This window comes from Pantherophis guttatus, chromosome 1 (genome assembly GCF_059756535.1).
Source record: "Pantherophis guttatus breed Tessera chromosome 1, ASM5975653v1, whole genome shotgun sequence".
NCBI classification, from domain to species: Eukaryota; Metazoa; Chordata; class Lepidosauria; order Squamata; family Colubridae; genus Pantherophis; species Pantherophis guttatus.
In genome coordinates, this window is record NC_142063.1 from 241,673,731 (window position 1) to 241,695,319 (window position 21,589).

The 21,589-nt window shown below is 45.8% G+C and overlaps 1 protein-coding gene across 1 annotated transcript; it reads left to right on the forward strand.

The window, feature by feature from the left end:
* Positions 1-464: 464 nt before the first annotated feature.
* Positions 465-17,359, forward strand: PRDM13 (PR/SET domain 13). The gene is made up of 4 exons (XM_087890050.1): positions 465-707; positions 3,048-3,179; positions 3,304-3,424; positions 13,082-17,359. The coding sequence occupies exons 1-4, from the start codon at positions 564-566 to the stop codon at positions 14,638-14,640; spliced, it is 1,956 nt and encodes a 651-aa protein (XP_087746176.1). The 5' UTR covers positions 465-563; the 3' UTR covers positions 14,641-17,359.
* The last annotated feature ends 4,230 nt before the right edge of the window (positions 17,360-21,589 follow it).

Sequence of the window (21,589 nt, forward strand, 5' to 3'; positions counted from 1 at the left end):
TTGTCGAGGAACAATCGGAGGAAGTAAAATTTATGGAGAAATTATACAGTGGATTTGTCACTTAAAATATCGTAACTGTCTCGGGGACAATCCCCCATGCTGAGGATTAATGGTCCCTCCAGACCTTTGATTCACCAGCGTCTTTTCTTTGCCCTTGACAAATTGGATTTTTAGGAATGGGAAGGTCGCCTGGGCCATTGTTGGTTGCCCCATTGGAAAAAAAAAAAGGCCCTTGATTATGCGCTGCGGAGTGAGGGAGGGAGGGGAGGAGGGAAGGGGTCGGGAAAAGCGCCATGTGACCCTCTCGCATGGAACTCGGCAGCTGCTCCGAGCGCTCAACTTCTCTCGCCGCCCCAACCGGGCGCCCTGGAGCACCGTCGTGCCAAGGGGAGAGCCCTCGCCGTGTAGCAATTGAAAAGGCGGCGCGCACCCCCGGCCGCGTCACTCTGCGGGCGGAGAGAACACCAGGGCGGCTCAACCCCCGCCGCTGCTCTCGCTCACTCCAAGCGCGTCCAGAGTGGGACCAGCTTTCCCAGCGCCGCGGTCCTTGCCCAGAGGCAGCAATGCTAAGCAGCCGGCCCCCGCCAGCACTCGGCATCACCGCGGAGAGCAGCATCCCGGCTGGCCTGCGCCTGGGTCCTGTGCCCGGCACCTTCAAACTGGGCAAGTACCTGTCCGATCGCAGGGAGCCGGGACCCAAGAAAAAGGTATTGCTCCCACACCTGGGCGGAAAGCACAGGGGGGAGACCCGTAAGCCCAGACGGGAAAGGGGCGGAAGGGGGGAGCAGAGCCCTTCGGAGGGAACAGCGGGCATGAAACACTATTTTTCTTTCCTGGTCCCGTCCGGGAAGGGTTTGGGTCTCTGAAGTTTCTGGGATGGGTGACCCCCTCTTTCTGACCCAATTCAGAGGTTTAGATTTAAGGAGAGAGCTGGCTTTGGGTGCTTGGTATTTCAACCTCTCCCATACACACAAATGCACACACACTCACACACATTTGCTGGCACGCATTATTTTTCCTTCTCCATCCCGATTGGCTTTTCACACTCAGAATAAGTTTTCCCCCTTTTGATGTCTCTTCCCAAATAACCTAAAGGCGGGATTCATAATTCAGAAGTCATTAAGCGATCAAGAGTGCGGAGATGGTCCTTGGAGTGGGGGGGTGAAAGTGGCGGCAACACAATCTCGCCTGGTACGGAACCGGTCCTCTAGGTAGGAAAGATTGGCAGAAGTGTAGACGGGTAGCTTCTTAAAGCAAAGTCAGCCGTCTTGGAGCACCGCCATCCCACAGACAGTTTAATGAGGCACCGGTTATCTTATTTTAGAGACTATTCCCACAGAGGTATCACACACGTTCAAGGTAAAGGGAGCAAAAAAAAAAAAAAAAAAAAGTTTGCAAGCTGTGGATTCACAGCATCGCTTAATTTTTGTCTTTGCCAAGGTCAGATATGATGCAAAATATAACTAGGCAAATTTTGTCATGGAGTTTTGGGCCATGCTGGAGAGATGCCCGCTGCATATCCCAAGCCTTTGCTGGCATATTCTGTCTCCATCTTTTAAAGCTAAGTCATGATAATAATAGGAACATTTTGATCCGGATGAAATATTTATTTAGCAAAACGAATCGGGACTATTTCCAAAATACAACTCTGTGGGACATTAATAAGATTTATGCAACCCAAACCTATAAATGGCTTCCAGAGTAGAAATGGTTTCACGGATTTGAGACCTTCTTTGGATGAATCTAACAGGAGGCAGCTTGATCCCCAAGTCCAGCGATCTGTCACAAGTCTCCCCCCCCCTCCTTGGATTCTGAATAGCCTTTAATTGTTTTTAAACGCTCTGCCAGACTCTTCAAATTTATTTCTCATCTGGCTCCCTCAATTGCTCCCTTTAGCATGCCTTTGTAAGAACGATGTTTATTGCGCAGTCTTTCAAACGAGGTAGCTCCTCATTCCCACTCCCCCACCCTCATGTTCAAGCAGATTATGAAAGACAAGAGAGATTTGATGACTAAACTGAGTCATCTATCGTTCCTATTTCCCGAACAAGTCTGATTAGATGAATCATTAATTAATTGCACCGAAGGGGATCGGTGCAGAGATTTGCCTGGGTGGATGGAAAAATATTCATAGAGCATTTTGAAAGGTGGCTGCAACTAAACATTTCAAGAGGTGGCAGAAGAGTCAGGGCAGAGAAAGTGAAAGGAGAAGGAAGGACTGGGTCCCGTCCCCTCCCCCCCTGTTTTTTCAATTGCCAGGAATTTTTCTGAAGCAACATGAGGGAGATCTGTTACTTTCTGCCTGCTGTGAGAAAATAGAGCAGCATAACTCAGTTTGAAGTCTCAATTCTTGGAAGTAAGGCTAACTAAACTCAGAAGGACTTACTTCGAGGAAAGATGCAAGATCCTTTATGGCCACAGTGCTAGCTATATCACCTGAACACCAGCCCTTCCATTCAAGTGGATCTGGCCCTTCTTTTTTCCCCACGGTGCCTGGGCAAACCCATTCGGAGGACCTTTTAGCAGAAATAAGCGAAAACCGAAGAAAGCACTAGGGTTTTCTTCCAAAGACACTACTCCTTTAAAGACTATCCAAATTTACCACCGAGTACATAGGGTTTTCCAGTTCAGCGCTCTAAATCCAATGTCCATTAAAAACAACAACAACACAATTCGTCGCACTCAATCGCCTAAACCAGATTCTGGTTTGCAACAGTGGCTGTAAGTGACCGAATTTCGCTCCTCTAAGGATGCGATTTTCTGCACATTGACCCTGCGGTAAGCCCCGACGGAACTTACTTCGGAGTGGATGCTCCTGGGGCTACTGGCAATCGTCTCTCGGCTTCAGCAATTGGCTAAGGAGCTCATCCCATCGATTCCTGTTCTTTGCAAACCGGCAGGAATCCTTTTCTAGAGTCCAGAAAGATCATTAGATCCCGTCCCAGTGATTGGAAATGCCGGTTGTCGAACGCGCGTCCTGCAAGGCAGCGCAAACCAGTTTGCCAAGTCTCTAATCTTACAATTGACCGGCTTTCCCTGTTTTCCAGGTGAGGATGGTGAGAGGGGAGCTGGTGGACGAAGCTGGAGCCTCGGCCGTGGAATGGATCGGGCTAATCCGGGCTGCCCGACACGCGCAAGAGCAGACTCTGGAAGCGGTGGCAGATCTGCCGGGGGGACAGGTACTGGCCTCCTAGCTTGCTCCGGTTAACTGGAGAGGCGGATAGGGGCACCGTCCGGGTCTGGAGGTGGCAAGCCTTGCCCCTCTGAGCCGCTGAGGGTCTCAAGTCTCTCGTTTCTCCTTAGATTTTCTACCGGGCATTGCGAGAGGTCCAGCCGGGAGAGGAGCTGACCGCGTGGTATTCCAACGCTTTGGCTGAGTGGTTTGATATCCCGGCCACGGCGACCCCGACCCACGACGAGAAAGGTAGGTTCATGCGAGCGAGCATCTCGACTCGGGCAGAGTTTGGCACTGCCGGGAAGCGGTGCCGACTCTGCTCACTTCCAGTCCCTGGGTAACTTGCGACTAACTTTCACATAGGTAGAATGTCCCACCTCATTTTAAAGTCCTAAGGGTAAAAGGTAAAGGAGCCTGGATAGCTCAGCAGACTAATGCATTGTAATTTAACTCCAGCTGTCTGCAATTAGTAAGTTGAATCTCGTCAGGCTCAAGGTCGACTCAGCCTTCCATCCTTTCTAAGGTAGATAAATTGAGGACCCAGTTTGTGGGGTCAATAAGCTGATTTTGTATAAATATACAAAAGTATGAAGGCTATTGCTTAACGCATTGTAAGCCGCCCTGAGTCTCCGGAGAAGGGCGGCATATAAATCAAATAAAAATAAATAAAAATAAATAAATAAAGGACATATGTGCTAGTCGTTCCCGACTCTAGGGGGCGGTCAGGGTGCGTTTCAAAGCCGAAGAGCCAGCGCTGTCCAAAGACGTCTCTGTGGTCATGTGGCCGGCTTGACTAAACGCCAAAGGCACGGAACGTTGTTACCTTCCCACCAAAGGTGGTCCCTATGAGTCCCCAAAAGTCCTGAAGGTCTTTAATTCGGAGGAATTCGACCTTATTGAGCCCAATGCTATTAGCACACCCACACGCACACGCACACACATTGCGGATCTGGATTTCCTGCAAGAGCGGGCACACCGGGGACTCGGGTGCAGCCTCAGGAAAAGGCGGTGTCTTAACCGCTTATCGCGCCACGTGTTCATCTCCACTGCGAAGGATGTAAAGGGAGGCGGTGGAAGCTGCGAAGCCTCCTATCGGTCCCTCACAGCTTACCTGGTAGAACCAGTAGAAGACAAGCTCCGTCACTGTTGGCTTAGATGGCAAGCCAAGGGTCTTTGGAGATTCTCAGTTATTCAGGTAGGTCATGGTTGTCCCACAGGTGTTTTTTTTTTCAAGAGGCAACTGGACTTTCTGTTTTTTTTTCTTTGAAGACGTTTCGCTTCTCATTCACAAAGCTTCTTCAGCTCTGACCTGACCAGTCAGAGCTGAAGAAGCTTCTTGGATGAAACAGAAAGTCTAGTTGCCTCTTGAAAAAAAACACACCTTTGGGATGGCAAGCCAAAGTTCCTGAAATATGGGTGAATAGTTAACAAGCCCTAACATGCAATATTAAAGGAGCCTGGTGACGCAGCAGACTAAACTACTGTTAAAAGTAGCACTTAACTGCCAGCTGCCTGCAATTACTTCTGATTACTAATTACTAATTACTAATTACTAATGAGTTCATTCTCACCAGGCTCAAGGTTGACTCAGCCTTCCATCCTTTCGAGGTAGGTAAAATGAGGACCCGGTTTGTGGGGGCAATAAGATGACTTTGTATAAAATAGAACACCGCTCAGAGGGGGCCCCCAAAAAAGCCCTACTAAGCAGGTATATACAAAAGTAGGAAGGCTATTGCTTAAAAGCATTGTAAGCCGCCCTGAGTCTCCGGAGAAGGGCGGGATATAAATCAAACTAATAAACTAATAATAAAATAACAATATTTTTAGGTTTTAAACACGAAGCCTAGAGACCCTTTATTTGGCAGTAAATCCTACGGAGCCATCCTACAGTGGGGGGGATTTCTTGATATCAAGGAATTTCCTTGCAAAGATGTGCTGTTTTGCAGAGTCCCGCTAGGTCTTATTCCGAAAAAAAGGATCCCTCGGGGCTAAAGTTCTTGGGCTCCAAATTACCAGTGTAAAAATGGTAACTGGCAGATTTAGGTTGATCTGCAAGACAGGAAGGGAGGGGAAAGTTAAGTGGGTAAAAGAGCGGATGGCGAAATAAAGTGGACCCCAAATCCTTGATTAAACTGGGCGCTAGCAAGTTTTCTTTGCCTTTTGGAGGCAGCTCCCCCTCCCCCCACCCCCAGTCACCGTCTCCTGAAGAGAAACGGCACAGAATAAGGAAAGCGTGGGCGACATTTAATGATTAGAAACCAACCTTAGCTTTTGGGGGGGGGCTGAGGGCTGCAGTAGGCGGGGCAATGAAACCAAGGGGCGGAGACAAGTTTCTTGGGGGAGGGGGAGGGGGAGGGGGAGGGGCTTGCAGCTTTTATTTTCCTGAACTTTTTAAAAGCCTATTGTAGGGTTTGCTCTATATTCCTTGTTTCAAAATGATGAGAAATGATCGGAGCAGAGTCTCGGTGGTGTGTGCGGGGGGGAAAGGCTCACGAGTCAGCAATGCACAAATCTTTTTTTTCAAAAACATTTCTTAGAAATAGCTACTCTCAAGCAGCAGTGGGACAGATTCTTTGCCTGCTAAGTCCACAACTGTCCACTCTACCCTTCTGGAATGTATTTATTTAACTTGTAGGCAGCCCCAATCCGATGTCCCGTCTAGAAGTCCTGCGTTATAATTCCCATGCTCCCAGTCGATATGCTAGAATTGCAAAACTCTCCACCGAAGGTCTACTCCTGATGTCAGGGATTGCTTTCCAAAGTTTCAGTCGAGCATTTTCAAACTTGGATGCCAATTCCACTTCTGAGTTTAAAGAAGCCAGAGTAGACTTCAGACAGGGAACAGTTCTAGATTGTTATGGGAACGCGTTTCTGATTTACACATACAGGATTGTAGCGCATCCTTTTTTGTGCAGAACCTATTCTAGCACATTATACTTTGACATTCTCAATCAGTCATTGTTGAAAAACTTTCTACATTCCCTCTTAAGAGATATTATTGCTTCAGTATTTTCTTTCTAACCTTTCTAACACTGGAGACACATGTCTTTCATTGGGTGATTCATCGTTGTTGGTTACAGCAATTTTATGACAAAGTCCTCAACACTTTATTCTAGGTAAGGAGCTGGAGAGTAATCAAACCAATAACGGGTGGTTTTCTGGGCAATCATAAAGAGAACGTAAACTTTTTCTAACTTCGTAGTCTAGTTTAGAATCTTGGGATTTTCTAGCAATCTCCCTTCTAAATGCAAAGTAGGTCTCACCGTTCCTAGCTGCTTCTTTTTTTAAGCTCAGCCAAGGTCTGCCAGTTACTGCAAACAAACCATCTTGCCCAACCTTGCATATTTTCATTAAGTTCGCCATCCTCCTCCCTTTTCCTGGGAGAAAGTCTCATTTAGATCCATCATCATAGTTGCACTGTCCATTCCTCTGATTAAAGTGCTGTCCTCTTTTGAAGAGGGAGGAGGAGGACGAGGAGAGCGGTTTCTGTCGTCTTGCGCTCTACTGTTAAGCCATTGGGAACGGGCAGCAGGCTCCTCTTGAGTCCCGGGGTGGTCCCCTGGACCAGGGGTTTCCAACCTTGGCAACTTTAAGCCTGGAGGACTTCAACTCCCAGAATTCCCCAGCCAGCAAAGCAAAGCTGGCTGGGGAATTCTGGGAGTTGAAATCCTCCTGGCTTAAAATTGCCAAGGTTGGAGATTCCTGCCTTGGACCATAACTCCGCAGTTAGAATTGCCTTTGCCAGCTGGGCATGAAGGTGTCTGAGCTGCTCTGCAATCGGACAATCAAGTTAAGGATCGCACTCTTCTCTTAGTGCAATTCTTTTCTTGGGCCACTCTCAAATTGAGATGGTGATTGGATCTTGGCTTCAATTAAGAAAATTCTGACCTAGGCCATTCTAAACATCACAACTAATAATACAAAAGCCTTTCTAAAAAAAAACTGTTCTTTTAATCACCCGTACTTCGCAATGAGGTTCCTGCTGTTGCCAGGAGCGATCCACAACGCCCCCAGGATCTGAGCCTTCTCTAGAGTTTTTGTGTAGAGTTAATCCAATTAGAACCAAAGGGGTTCTGGTTCTCAGTGAATGTGCTGCAGGGCAGCAAAACCCTTGGCAAGGAGTGAGAGTCACCCACCCACCCCAGTTACTCTTTATTTATTTATTTGTTGAGCCCGTTCCTCAACTTCCATCCTTGCTTCTGGATGCTGCTAATCTGAAACGCATAACTGCGGGCTGCACCTCGCTTTAAACGACCTTAGGAAACCTTCAAAGGCGGTGGGGAGCCATCTTTCTCACTAGAAGAGATTCTCCTCTAGCCCTTGGGGGGAGAAAAAGTCCCTTCGCATAGAACATGTCGAGAAAAAGACGCGGCAGAGCAAACGGCTTGAAAAGGCGGCGGCCTTGGCGGGTAGAAGTGTTGGAACCGCTCCATTCAGCCGGTGCAGAGTGAGTAAACTTTTAGGAGCAGACCGAAAGCGGTTGTGTTTCTGTCTGTACGTGTGGAGAGGAGGGCAGGAACCAAGAAACTTTCTAATTAGCCTTGCTAGTATTTCCAAGTCATTGTCGCTTGAAACTTATAAATCGGTCACAATTTCTAGTATGTAGTAGGTAGGATGAGGTGACTCAGTGGTTAAGACGCCGAGCTTGTCGATCCAAAGGTCGTCAGTTCAGCGGTTGGAATCCCTAGTGCCGCATAATGGGGTGAGCTCCCGTTACTTGTCCCAGCTTCTACCAACCTAGCAGTTCGAAAAATGCAAGTAGAAAAATAGGGACCACCTTTGGTGGGAAGGTAACAGCGTTCCGTGCACCTTTGGCGTTTAGTCATGCCGGCCACATGACCACAGAGACGTCTTCGGACAGTGCTGGCTCTTCGGCTTTGAAACAGAGATGAGCACCTTAGAGTCGGGAACGACTAGCACATATGTGCGAGGGGAATCTTTACCTTTTAGTCTTCCATTCCTAAGCAAAGGTTTACCTGTGTATTTCTTCCCACACTTGTTCAAAGCACATGGGTCACCAAGTCGGGTTGAGAGCGAACAATTTCTAACGCACTCGAATATTAAAGAGATTCTGACCCTTCCTTTTCCTCTTCTTCCCCCTCCGGAACCTTATCGTTCCGAAGGTGAGACGCATAGAAGCGAAGTAGGAAGCCGATAAATTCTGCTAGAGAGAGAAGCCTGGAGACAGCCAGTGGGAGGGAGAAATATGGAATTCAAACACTTAAAATTAAGTTTGTTGGAGTCCTGACGATCAAGAATGGTGGGATAGCAGCCCAGTTATATTTGGGGACAAAGAAAATGTCTTTTTTCCAACCTGAATTCCTTACAGTGTGTTGGACTAGGAAGACTCTCCTCACTTACGGACAGGAAACCCAAAGCTGTTAAGAACCGCCCATATTTAGCTTCGTTGGCCAGTCGAGTCAGCAAGCAAGAGAAAGAAATCCCAATGTAGGGAAGCAACACTTCATTAGATCCCAGAAGTTTTATAAAGCAGATGGAAGCTTTCAAGTTTTGGAGAACTCTTCATTAGACAAGTTGACAGAAGCCGTGTAAGGGAACCTAGCAGAAAATGTGAACTACGTTTGTAACAGATTAGTGTTTAGGTAGAGTGAAGGAGAGCCTTTGCGCCTGCAAACTGAGCTTTGGAGGTTCCTTTGCTTTGGAAATATACATTCCAATCAATACATCAAAACCGTTTCTCTTGACCCTCCCTCCAAAAACAAACAAACAACCCCCCCCCAGCTTTGTTTTGTGGCTGTAAGGTTTTTAAGTTTGTTCCCCACCCCACACCCCGTCCCATTTGCGAGATGAGCGGCCATATAAATCAATTGACTGATTGATCAAATAAATAAATAAATACATCTTTCTTTTTTCCAGCAGAAGGGAGGTAATCTCTCCAAGTTTTTTTTTTTAAATCATTGGGAAACTAGAATGAAGGCCCATCTCCATTTTTTAACAGATTCAAATGGATGTAGGTAACCACTAATTTAAGCAGTCACGGAATGTATGTGTATAGATTAAATAACTTATATATGGGCTTAAATAACTGAAGGAGAACTGAAAGGTACAGTTTGCCCCATTTTTCTCAGTGCAAAATCACCCATCTATTAGAAAAGTACAACTATTAGTTTATTTGTGAGATTTTTGTATTTCACCCAGAGCTTCCTTTTAGAAATATTCCTTAGAAATCTAGAATAGAAGTCTAGGAATAGACTTCCATGTTTATTCATTCTCTTCCCCCCCCCCATAAGCCTGTGATCCGAAAAAAGTTGTGTTCCCTACATTGGTGGGAATCTTCATTCTTGGGTGACCAATGTAACACAGTAATTCGGTCTTCTTTTTAATCTGTGTTATACTTCGACTCAGAGAAGTTTTGCAACCTCTTCCAGATCTTTTTGTTGCCTGCTGCTTGACAAATAGCTTTTCAGTTCCCTATCAAGTGATGGTGTTTAAGGTCTTCTCTTCAAATCCGAAATTTACTTTAGTTGAGGCCCCGGGCTGAAAAATGATATATATTTTGTCGACAACTCCACTCTCTCTAGACTTAATGGATGCTGCTGGTTAACCAGCAGATTTAATATCGCTGGCCAGCAGTCCGGCACAATCTTAGTTTTTCCTCTCCACCCATAAACCACCCGACCTGAACCAAGTTGCTTTCACCCACTTTGGGACAAGCTAAACATTTTGGGACGGGAGCACGAAGGCCATTGCCTTTCAAATCAACCGATTCCTTATGGCTCATCCATCTAGCCCATTGTCTTGCCTGGTAACGAGGGGTTCATGAGCGTTAGATTGCCCTTTGTTCCCCGAGTCCCTTCCCTGACATACGCTACCTATTCTGTCCGCGTCAACAGATGGGCTGCCGGACCCGAGCGTGAAGGCGGCAGCTGCTGGCGCTGGCTGCCTCTTCGTGTCCATGAGCAGCCTCGCTGCAGCGATCCCCGCCTTCTCCAGCTTTACTGCTCTTTCTCCGCTGTCACTTTTTCGCCCCCCTCCACCTCCCCCCAAAAGGAGAAAAGTCCTCAACGGAGAAAGGAGCCCGCAATTAAGACTCATGCATTACCCAGTCTTTCCACTTTTCTCAACGAAGTCAGATGCGGATTGACTATTGCAGCCTGATTCAGATACCCCAAAGACTTGGAAATTACTTTGATCATTCCACTGCCTTCGTATCTTCTGGATAGAAAATTGGGATAGAAATTACACAAGGGATTGAGGGATCATGCAGTCCACCGTTTGGACTGCAAAGAAGCAGCGACAAGGTTCTTTTGAGACTGCAGTCTTAAGCATGACAGGTCTGCTTGTATTTACTAAGCTGTATTTCGGGGTAAGGAAACATGGTATTTGGCATCAGACTAATAACAGGCAACATATCACTGGTTAAACTCATGGTTTCTTATGAAGAATGAGACCTTAAAAGATGAACTGATTTTCGGTGGCATAAGTTGGCTCACACAAAATACCTTTTCAGGTGATGCCTGAAGCAAGCCAAAAATTGCAAAGAATATCAAAATATTACTTGGCACTTTGAAGGAGTAACAAATATATCATTCGATCCGTTATGTGTATACATGCATCCTTGATTTGGATAAGGGCAATTTGTGAAGAAAAGTGGTGGGGGATGAAATGTGGAAAGTAACTGAGCATCACAAAGATGTGTTTTGGAAGATAAGAGATACATTTATTGCATTGGTGAACCAATTAGCACACAAATTATTTTTTTTCCTCTAACAAAAATGCAACTATTTCCTCAATAATTTTATGAATTATAATCTATATAATGTCTATAAAGGGTCTCTGTTCAAGAATGGCTACCATAAAACACGACTGAATGTCTTGGGAGGTTGAAGACTTTTGCTGCTGTTTTATGAATGTTAACATTTTAAACATCGGATTTCCTGTATTTGTTTGTGTAAATATTGCCTATTTATCCTGGCTAGAGGCAGAAAGCTCTTGTTGCCAAAGATAACATATGCGTCATTGGAAGATGTGACTATGGAAACCCCTGATATTGAAAAGGACATCATTAGGCTTTCCAGAATAGGTGAAGAGGGATAATTCAGGCATCTCACTTTGTAACAAGATATGATTTGTCTATCTGTAGCACTGCTAGTGGTTGTGTTTGTTGCTCATAAAGAGTAGGGAGAAGAAATGGAGAGGAGTGAAATCAGAAGGAAATGGAATAACCTATCAAACAAAATTCAAAAATTGTCCATAAAATCTAAAAGTTGCAATTATATAGAGTCAGCAGTATACCTGATATGCATAAGAACTAATTAACATATGCAGAGAGACAAACTCACTTTGACAGAAGGCAAGAGCTGTTACTGAAATAGGATTATTTATTTTATAAAAGATCTTGTATTTTATTACTGACTCAACTTAAATTCAAGATAGCTGATTATGACATCCTTGCCTGCCCAGTTAATCAGATACCAAACGCATTCAGGACAAGAACTTAATTCTGCAGTTGTAATCAAGGGGAAGTTGGCTTCTAGGTAAGAGGAAAGTAATTTGGCTTTCCCAGTAGGTGCACATTACGTGCGTACATCTTCCAGCACTTGTACTATGAGTTGGGCTGGTCAGTTCAGATTTGTTTGCCAGACAGATTTGAGTACTTCATGTTAAACCAGTTAAAGTAGTACATCATTAATGACCTGATATGCTGAAATCTATAAATAGATCAGAGGAGGGCTAGGAGATTGATAAAATAATTAAGGGAAATTATCAGTGAGCATCCAGAGTGTTCCAAAATATTAGATGTGCAATATGAGTAGGGTCTCTTTTGAAACCAACAAACAGGATTTGGAGAACACCAAACCTGATCAAAAAAAGTTGGTTCAGTGCTTGTCATTCTAGAGATGAATCAGGTTTGCCATGACTCGTCCATATATTGTTTTAATTCTTTTAGCTTCAGAATTATTCTTAATGTGATCAAACTGGACAACTCTCCTTTGTGTTGCCTTTTCAGTTTCAAGTATAATAGCAATTTTTTTTTACTGTAGAACCAACATAAAAGATTACTCTTGACCTCCAGTGTTAAAAAAGAGAGAGTCTTAAAATAAATCAATTAAAATTAAGCTCTATTAACTTAAAGTTTAGAAATAATGAATACTCATTATATATTATATATTCAAACAACAGCTGCTTATCCCAAGTCCTTGGGAAGGAATCAATAGGTAGATTAAAAATGCCAGATCCAGTCTAAACATCTGGCTGACTCTGAGACTAACCATAATGTATTGAATTTGTGTCTCTAGGAACTACAGAGGTATATTAATTAAACGATTTCAAAAGTTCTATTTCTATTACGCTGTATTTTCTACCATTTCTACCATTCTCACCACAGTTGTGTGACTATAATTGCTTAGAAATAAGAAACAGAGAAGTCATGAAAATATGTCACATTGGGCTTTATAGAATTTGCTGTCATTTTGTAACGGGGAGTTCTCCTCATTACAAAACGAGAGCAAATCCTATAAAGAAGAAGAGAAAAGAATCATCTGCAATATCCAGAACTACTACAGGTTGATACTTTACTAGCAAACGCGCTTTAGGGCAAGTCTCCCCCCCCCACTCCCCAACCCTGTTTATCAACACAATGTAGACTAAAGGGATACATCAATATGCTGTGAACCAAGGCGTGGCAATTCAGAGATTGTTGGGAAATTGTTTGGACTCAAGAAAGGGGGAGCCCAAAGGAACAACTGATTGGGGGAATTACTAATTAGGGGAACTACTAATGGACAGCAGTTATACCAACCTCTGTTTCAACAGATTTCGCCCAACCGCCCCCTATCACCTCCCTCCCCTTCCTATCTTCAAATCCTTAAATCTTTTGTCAAGTCGCGCTTGGCCCATTTCGGCTTGTGGTAACAGCTCTCCCGGTTTGTTTTTCCTTGCTAGGCGAGGAGCGCTACATTTGCTGGTACTGCTGGCGGACCTACAAGTATCCCAACAGCCTCAAGGCCCACGTCCACTTCCACTGCGTGCTGAACCAGGGCCGCGGCTTCGCAGGAGCGCCGGACCACCACCGGCCCGGAGAAGTCTTCGGTACAGCTTTGAAACCGGCAGCCGGGCCGCCTCCGAGGCTCCCTTGCCCGGCCGCGTCCCGAGACGCCGTCAAGCGAGAATCGACCGGTTCGCCGTCCTTAGCCAAAGCGGGCGGGAGCGGGCGCAAAGCCGCCAAGGCCGAGCAGGAGCGAGCCTTGGATATGAGCGTGGGCTCGGGACGGGGCCCGGGACATTTCTGGGGTCTGCTGGGCAGCACCTCCGGAGGCAGCAACGGCTTGTCTTTCTATCCCGGAGTGAGGTCGGCCTTCAAGCCCACCGGCCTGGCGAAAGAAGACTCGGCCGCTTTTCGGGAAGAGGGCAAAGGCGGCGGCGGAGGCGGCTTCAGCAAGGCCTTGGGGAGCCTCAAGCCCGGCCGCGTGTGCAGCCAAACCGGCGGCTCCCGCCACCCGCCTCCGCTTCCTCACACCAAATGCCACCCGCCGCCCGGCCCGCCGCCTTCCTCTTCTTCAGCAACGGGGCTGGCTTATTCCGGCGCCGTTCGGGGCTTCCCCTTCCTGACGCCCTTCGAGGAAAACTCCGCCTTCAAGCACGTGGAGCGCGGCTTCTCGGCCAATCTTTCTCCCCCCTCCGGCCGCTACCCGCGCTTGGCGGGCGGCGCCGGACTCCACTTGGAGCGCTTCGCCGCCTTGCCGCCCTTCGAAGGGTTGGCGCCCTACTCGCCCTCCGGGGACTGCCCGCTTCCGCCCCTCCTGCCTTCCTTCGCCGTCTACAACGGCGAGCTGCTCTACAGCGCCCCCTGCTACCCGCTCAACCTCCACTTCGGCAACTTCCTCAAGTATCCGGAGACGGCGCCCTATTTCGGCGGGGCTTCCGCGGCGGGGCTCCATCCGGCCGAGCTGGGCTCGTTAGCCGGCGTCGACCGCGAGGTGGCTCTGCACACGCATCAGTTCTCGGAGATCGCGGCGGCCGAGAAGAGCCGCGGCCGCCTGGAGAGTTTGCCGGCCGCGCCGGCGGGGCCGGCCGGCGGCAAACCCAAGACGGGCCACCTGTGCCTGTACTGCGGCAAGCTCTACTCGCGCAAGTACGGCCTGAAGATCCACATGCGGACTCACACCGGCTACAAGCCGCTCAAGTGCAAGGTCTGCCTGCGGCCTTTTGGCGACCCCAGCAACCTCAACAAGCACATCCGCCTGCACGCCGAAGGCAACACCCCCTATCGCTGTGAGTTCTGCGGGAAGGTCCTAGTCAGGCGCCGAGACCTGGAAAGGCACGTCAAGTCCCGGCATCCGGGCCAGAGCTTGCCCAAGGGCGGCGCCGAGGAGCTCCAGGAGCCAAAGACGGACAACGAGAGCGACGTCGACGTCTGCTTCACGGACGATCAGAGCGATCAGGACACCGGCAGCAGCGGCGGGGGAGGGGGCGACGGCTGCCGGGCCAAAGAGCAGCAATAAAAATAAACCGAACCGGGGACGGGACGGGTGGGGTTGGGGGGAGGCGGGTCGGAGGCGACACGGGGGTGACCAAAGCTGCTAGCCGCCTCGGAATGAAACACTCTCCGTCCGTCCGTCCGTCCGTCCGCTCGCTCGGAGGAGCTGCTGACTATAATACCCGATTCAATCGGCATAGTGTATCCCAGGACTAGAAAAAGGGGAAGCTGTTCGCCCAGCTGCTTAAATTCAGGGGTATGCTAAGCAGCGGTGAAATCCAAATTTTTTTACTACCGGTTCGGTGGGCGTGGCTTTGTGGGCGTGGCAGGAGAAGGGTACTGCAAAATCCCCATTCCCTCCCCACTCCTGGGGGAAGGATATTGCAAAATCTCCATTCCCACCCCACTCTGGAGCCAGTCAGAGGTGGCATTTGCCAGTTCTCCGAACTGCTCAAAATTTCCGCTACCGGTTCTCCAGAACCTGTCAGAACCTGCTGGATTTCACCACTGATGCTAAGGTCTTAACCCTTAAGAACTGTCTGTTCAAAGCATCTGCTTTTCCTGGGACTTGCCCTGCTGGTGGCTTCAGTCAGCCTCAGCCGAAAGGGGGCAAAATGGCAAAAAGTTTGCAGATCTGACCAAGACTTCTGAAGGACCAGGCAGGGCTTTTGGCAGTTGCGGTTTAGAGGTTTTGTTTGCAAGATGGAATCACACACCACGCCAAGTGTAATCCCGGTTGCTGTTCCACTCAATTTTCTAGGTTCCCTGTAGGATTGATCAGTAAGTGGGTTGGGATTGCAGAACATGCTCTGCTAAAAAAATGTACTGGTGAGTTTGTGACTCAGTGTGTTGTGCCAATAGCCGTACTTTATCAACTGATGGTAGTGCCAAGAGATTCAGGTTGTCTTTGCAAACAAATTTCAAATTTAGCCTGATTTCTGAGTAAATGTGTTTCTCCGGTTTCTCAGGTTTCTCTGGCGAAATATCCAACTCTCTCACATGTCACAATGGACTGGATAATTCTTAGGCCATCTTGTAGTCATCTTTGTGGCAGTATAAAGCCTGACTTCATTAGTGTTTTACTGGCAGAAAAATGCTTGGATGCCATTGTAAATCACTAGTGAAGAAAAGAATGTGGTTTCCACACTAGGAAACTTTATCTAGCCATCTAGTTTGAAGAGGGTTTACATTGCTACAGGAAAGTCTAAGGTCACTTGTCACTCTGCAGAGAGCTGTTTGGATGATCACAGTCACATAATTAGGGATTGAGAGTTACTTATATAATATTTTAGGACCAGGTGTTTGGCTGACCTCTAAGCATATTTAATGAAATCTTAAAAGTGTCGCTTGGAGTAGTCCCATTCCAGCAGTAAAACACCCAAGTTTGTTATGAATCTTATGGTATTGTTGAACACTCTACCAATTCCTCAACAATACTTTGTGGGCTGCTGGTTCCTTCCCCTGGTTTGATTGATCCTACCATGGCTTCACTTTCACTGAAACGAGCAAGGCGAGAAAGGGGTATTGGTGTGAAAGTGGGTGAATGAACTCAGGGTGAAAATATCTGCCGTCTAAGTACTATTTGGAAAGTGACATTAGGGTATGTCCAAAAGGAAGACCACACTTGAAATAATGCATCCAATTCTGGTCACCACAATATAAAAGAGATGTTGAGACCCTAGAAAGAGTGCAGAAAAGAGCAAAACAGATAATAAGGAGTCTGGAGGCTAAACCATATGAAGAATAATTGAGGGAACTAAGTATATCTATCCTAACAAAGATAAGGCTTAGGGGAGACATTATAGCAGTCTTCCAGTATTTGAGAAGCACAGAGAAGAAAGGGTTGACCTAGTCTCCAAAGCACCTGACAAAAGGACAAGAAGGAACCTGTGGAAGATCAATAAGGAGAGAACTAAAGAGAAATGTCCTGACAGTTAAAACTATCAGTGGGACAACTTGCCTCCAGAAGTTGTGAATGCTTCATCACTGGAGGTTTTCAAGAAGAGACTGGACAGTCATTTGTCCAGAATGGCGTAGGGTCTCCTGCTTGAGCAAGGGATTGGACTAGAAGACCTCCAAGGTTCTTTTCAACCCTATTATTCTATAGTCTAAGAAACTTTTTCTGAAGGAAGAAACAGCTCCAAATGCCATCACTTGCCGAATATTAGTTCAATACACTGGGAATCCTGGAACGGCCAATCTGTTTCTTTCCATAACGTTTTTAAAATGTGCCTTTTTGTGGGGTATTTGGGAGATAAGTTAGCTTTCCCCCTCATTTGTTCTGGCCAGCACTAAGATATATATTTTGATGGAAAACCTGCACTTAAAAAAAGTATAATCTTTATTCAATATCAAAAGCATTGCTGGCTACAATAGCCCTTTCCCACCTAAAACACACTTTACACAACAACTTCATTTACAGGCCTATATGTATGGATTTACTTCTGACTGAACATTTTTTATAACCCCACAGGGAGGGTAAAGGATAGGATGTCAGCAGCCTGACCTGCTCTCCCATTATAATTTATTTATAACATAATACTGTAACATTTGGGTAACATTTGTAAAATAAATACATGAAAGCATGACCCCTCAAGCACGCGCTATATCATTTTCAAGAAAATACTTTTTTTGAATTTTGTAGACAACATGTGGTGTATGCTTTATAATGAATGGTGTACAGTGGAAAGTATTTTGGTCTCAGTTACAGGTTGTCATTTTTAAGACAATAAAGTTATTGACGAACTATTGTTTAACTTTTCTTAGATATTTCAGGGTTTATTTTTTTTTTGTAAAAAAGGCATTTGAAACTTCATTACAATACAGAATCAACAGAAGTTTCATTAAAAGCATGTATTTGATTCATATTAAGTGGCCCTTTCATCTTAACCATTTTTTTCAAATGAAGGAAACCCAATTGCTGTCTTCATATAACACCCTGACCAAGTCAAATAACAATCTAGCAACTTCATTTGCAAATACACTAAGGTTTTGGGAGGTTTTTTTGGTTAATCTTCCTTAGTTTATTTCTGTCTTATCTACTATCCCACCACACCAATTTTTATTAGTTTATGCTTGAATAGATTGAACTAACTAAAAAAAATGGGTTAATTCATTAGGCAGATTAGAGTAAGTGACTTGTTTCAGGAAGCCAATAATAATGTTTCGGGAATTGGAATGGAAACATCATAGATGAGTCAAGACTTCTACAAAATGGTACTAAAGGCACGTCAATGATGTCAGGTGTAGGAAAGCTAAAAGCACTGATTTGCAGCCAAAGGTTGAATCCTTAGCCTATTTGCTTGCAGCTCCCAATTCTGAGCAAGAGCCCAGGAATTCATGGGTTTCGATACCAATCCTGCATTATTTTTAGGCAGGTTCTTAACACAAACATGTAACGTTGGATTTTTCATTGCTACACAATGGACTGCAGTCTGCAAAGGTTCATTCATTACATCAACAGTGGCAATATTCACTTAGATATTTATATTCCAGACACAATGATTTAAACCTCGTTAAGACTGTGGTAACAAAACCTTCTCTCTGATTTCCTCTAGTCTCAGATCTAATTTCTTGACAGGTTAACAATAAGCAAGCAAATAAAGATTTTGTCAACAGATTCTGGGAATTTCCCATTTTTCTTTTTAAATTATTTTAAACGGTAATATCATTATAACACTAGAGTTTCATACCTTGGACTCCTTTAGCTTTCCTCCGGAGCAATAACGGATAACCCTCTCCCCCTGGAATTAAAACCATTATAAATTAAGAGATTCAAATCTTAAAACTAGGGAAGTCTTGTAAGGGGCAAAAGCATTTTAACAACCCATTTCTGTGGGGAGGGTTTTTCTGGACACAGTAATTGATTTTCGACTATATATAGTTGCCACACTGCAAAATATATGCATTTATAAATCGGGGACAGAGAAGGAACTCAACGCGTGCGCTCCAGTTTTAAAAGGCATTTATTTTTAAAATTTATATGATGCTGACCTCACTATCCAAAGTGACTCTGGGAGGCTCAAAGGAAAGTGATCAAAGGAAAGTGATTCAGAGCATGAGTGAGTGAGATTTGAAGCTTCTGGTAAAATGAGAATGTGCTCTTTTTCCCCCAATCTGATTTGTGGCTCTTCAGAAGCACAAATGCCAACTCTTTAAATTTCTTTTCCCACAGATTTCAATGGATATTTTGAATGTTTGGACATGGGCAGTCCTGAAGCATAGTTAGCTTCTCGTGATTCAGAGCTGTAGCCCAGCCTTCAACACTCCCTGATGCCCATTACATTCCTTAAGGCACACCTGCCATCATCCCCAGCTATTAAGTCCACTCCAAGGCAGCTGGAGAGAGTCAGGTGTTTGCTGTTGGGACTTTCGAAGGAAATCCAGCCCAATCTAAACCTGGCAATCCGAAAGGAAATCCACCCACCACTTGGTATTATTTCTCCTTTCCTTTGGTGGATGAGGCGCAAATATTGAAAGTATGCCCATCTTCTTTAAGGGCCCGACCGGAAATCCCGAAGCGTTTGGAGATTCCGGAGGACCCCAAAACATTATTCTCGTGAGCCGGGGAGGGGGAAATCGCGGCCAAGACAACCTGCAGCTGTTTTACGGCGAGCGAAACGCAAACTTTCGTCCTCTGAAAGCTCAGCTCCGGGCTAGGCTTCCTCCTGATTCCCAAGCGACTAGGGCGAATCCACGGCCGTTCCAGCCCAAGAGACGAGGAAGGAGGAGCTGAAGGAGAAGCCACGGCAACTTTCTGACTGAACCTTCCTGTTTCTCTCGATTCCACAGTTTCTCCTGACGCCCATCAACAAATACTGCAACATTTTCAATCCGCGGCTCGGTTTGAACCACGGAAGGTAAGATCCAGGCAGAGAAGTCGTCGCCCCCGCCTTAAAACACGAAAACCAGAAAAAATAAACTACCATAGCTTCAGGACTAGCAGTGATGATCTTATCTAGTTTGGGTAATGAAACATCTGCAAGAAAACAACCAAACTCAGATAGCGCTAAGGAATCCCCATTCACCAAGACAAATTCCTTGTGTGTCCAATCACACTTTTTTTGTTTTTTTTAATTTGATTTATATGCGGCCCTTCTCCGAAGACTCAGGGCGGCTTACAATGTGCTCAGCAATAGCCTTCATCCTTTTGTATATTTATACAAAGTCAGCTTATTGCCCCCACAAACTGGGTCCTCATTTCACCTACCTTAGAAAGGATGGAAGGCTGAGTCAACCTTGAGCCTTGGCGAGATTCGAACCCTGCAGTAATTGCAGGCAGCTGGTCTTAATAAGCTTAATAACAGGGTACCTTAAACCCCTGTACTACCAAGGCTCTTACACTTGGCTAATAAAAAATTCTATTCTATTCTATTCTATTCTATTCTATTCTATTCTATTCTATTCTATTCTATTCTATTCAAGTGTCCAATCCAGGGATGAAATCCAGCAGGTTCTGACAGGTTCTGGAGAACCGGTAGCGGAAATTTTGAGTAGTTCGGAGAACCGGCAAATACCACCTCTGGCTGGCCCCAGAGTGGGGTGGGAATGGAGATTTTGCAATATCCTTCCCCCCAGGAGTGGGGAGGGAATGGGGATTTTGCAGTATCCTTCTCCTGCCACGCCCACCAAGCCACGCCCACCAAGCCACGCCACAGAACCGGTAATAAAAAAAATTGGATTTCACCACTGGTTCAATCACACTTGGCAAATAAAGAATTCCATTCCATTCCATTCCATTCTCGGTACAAGGCAAAGTCTTGGAGCAGCACGTTTATCATTACGGCTTAAGCGTTCAGATGACTTCCTCTGTTGTCTGGGGTGCCAAAGAAAAAATCATAAAGAGATACGGATGAAAGAAATAAAAGCCGTGGCGTTGGAAGAAGTCGATCCCCGTCATCCAAAGCAGGAGGGAAGTAGGATCCGAGGCAGCCGCCTTTCAGGCAGGGTCACCCTGCCAAAGAACCGACCGCGCCAAGGGCAGAATGACGCCTTTGCCCCAACAGCAAAGTTTAGAAAAGTTGCAAAGCCTCCGACTCTCAGAGCTGGCGACTCGAGTAAACGGCCGCTGAAAACGCTGCGGGTCATTGATTGGGCCAGCGCCACATTTCTTCCGAATAAAGGACTAATATCCAAGCCAATATCCCTGGCCCCTTGCCGATCATCATCCTGCAGTGAATGGAGCTGGTTGCTTTCGCAATTTCAAGCCATTGCTTAGCCTCTCGGGACTTTCAGGCCTTCCTTCCCGGCTGCTGGACTTTTTGGCTTCCATGAACGCTTAGACAGTTTGAGATTGAAGTCATCCTTTGAGTTACAAGAAGCCAAAGTGACTGACACCTTACTCCACTCTTCCATTCCTGTCCAACCCTGAATAAGCTCTAGCATTTTATATTAATTAATTAAATAGATAGATAGATAGATAAATAAAATATGCAAACCAAATACATATAAAAGTGAATCCTTAAGGCGGCTTTCGGCATTCTATTCCAATGCTGCAACCTTTGATTTCTGCTGCTGCAACTCCTTGCTCTGCTTATCTCCAGAAAAACAGTTTCCATTGGTCAGAAATAGCCTTATGCTACTGCCAGATTTATTGATGACATTTTTGGCTTCTCCAGCCTGTTAGGAATCTAAGTTATAAAACACAGTAAAAACAATTACTCTATATCATCAAAGGAAAAAGTGGGAGGAGGGAGAGAAGGCAACATTGGCCTAAAAGACAAAATATAGTACATGGGATCCCTCATGAGCTGTGATTTATGCTTGGTGATAGAGCCAGTTTTTATAAGAGAGAGGGCCAAGGTGGGAGAAAATAATCTTAGAATGATGTTCCGGAGGACAAGTGCTATGACAGAGATGGGTCCCACTTCAGTGGTGGATTTCAAATTTTTTTACTACCGGTTCTGTGGGTGTGGCTTGGTGGACGTGGCATGGCTTGGTGGGTATGGAAGTGGAAGAATACTGTAAAATCTCCA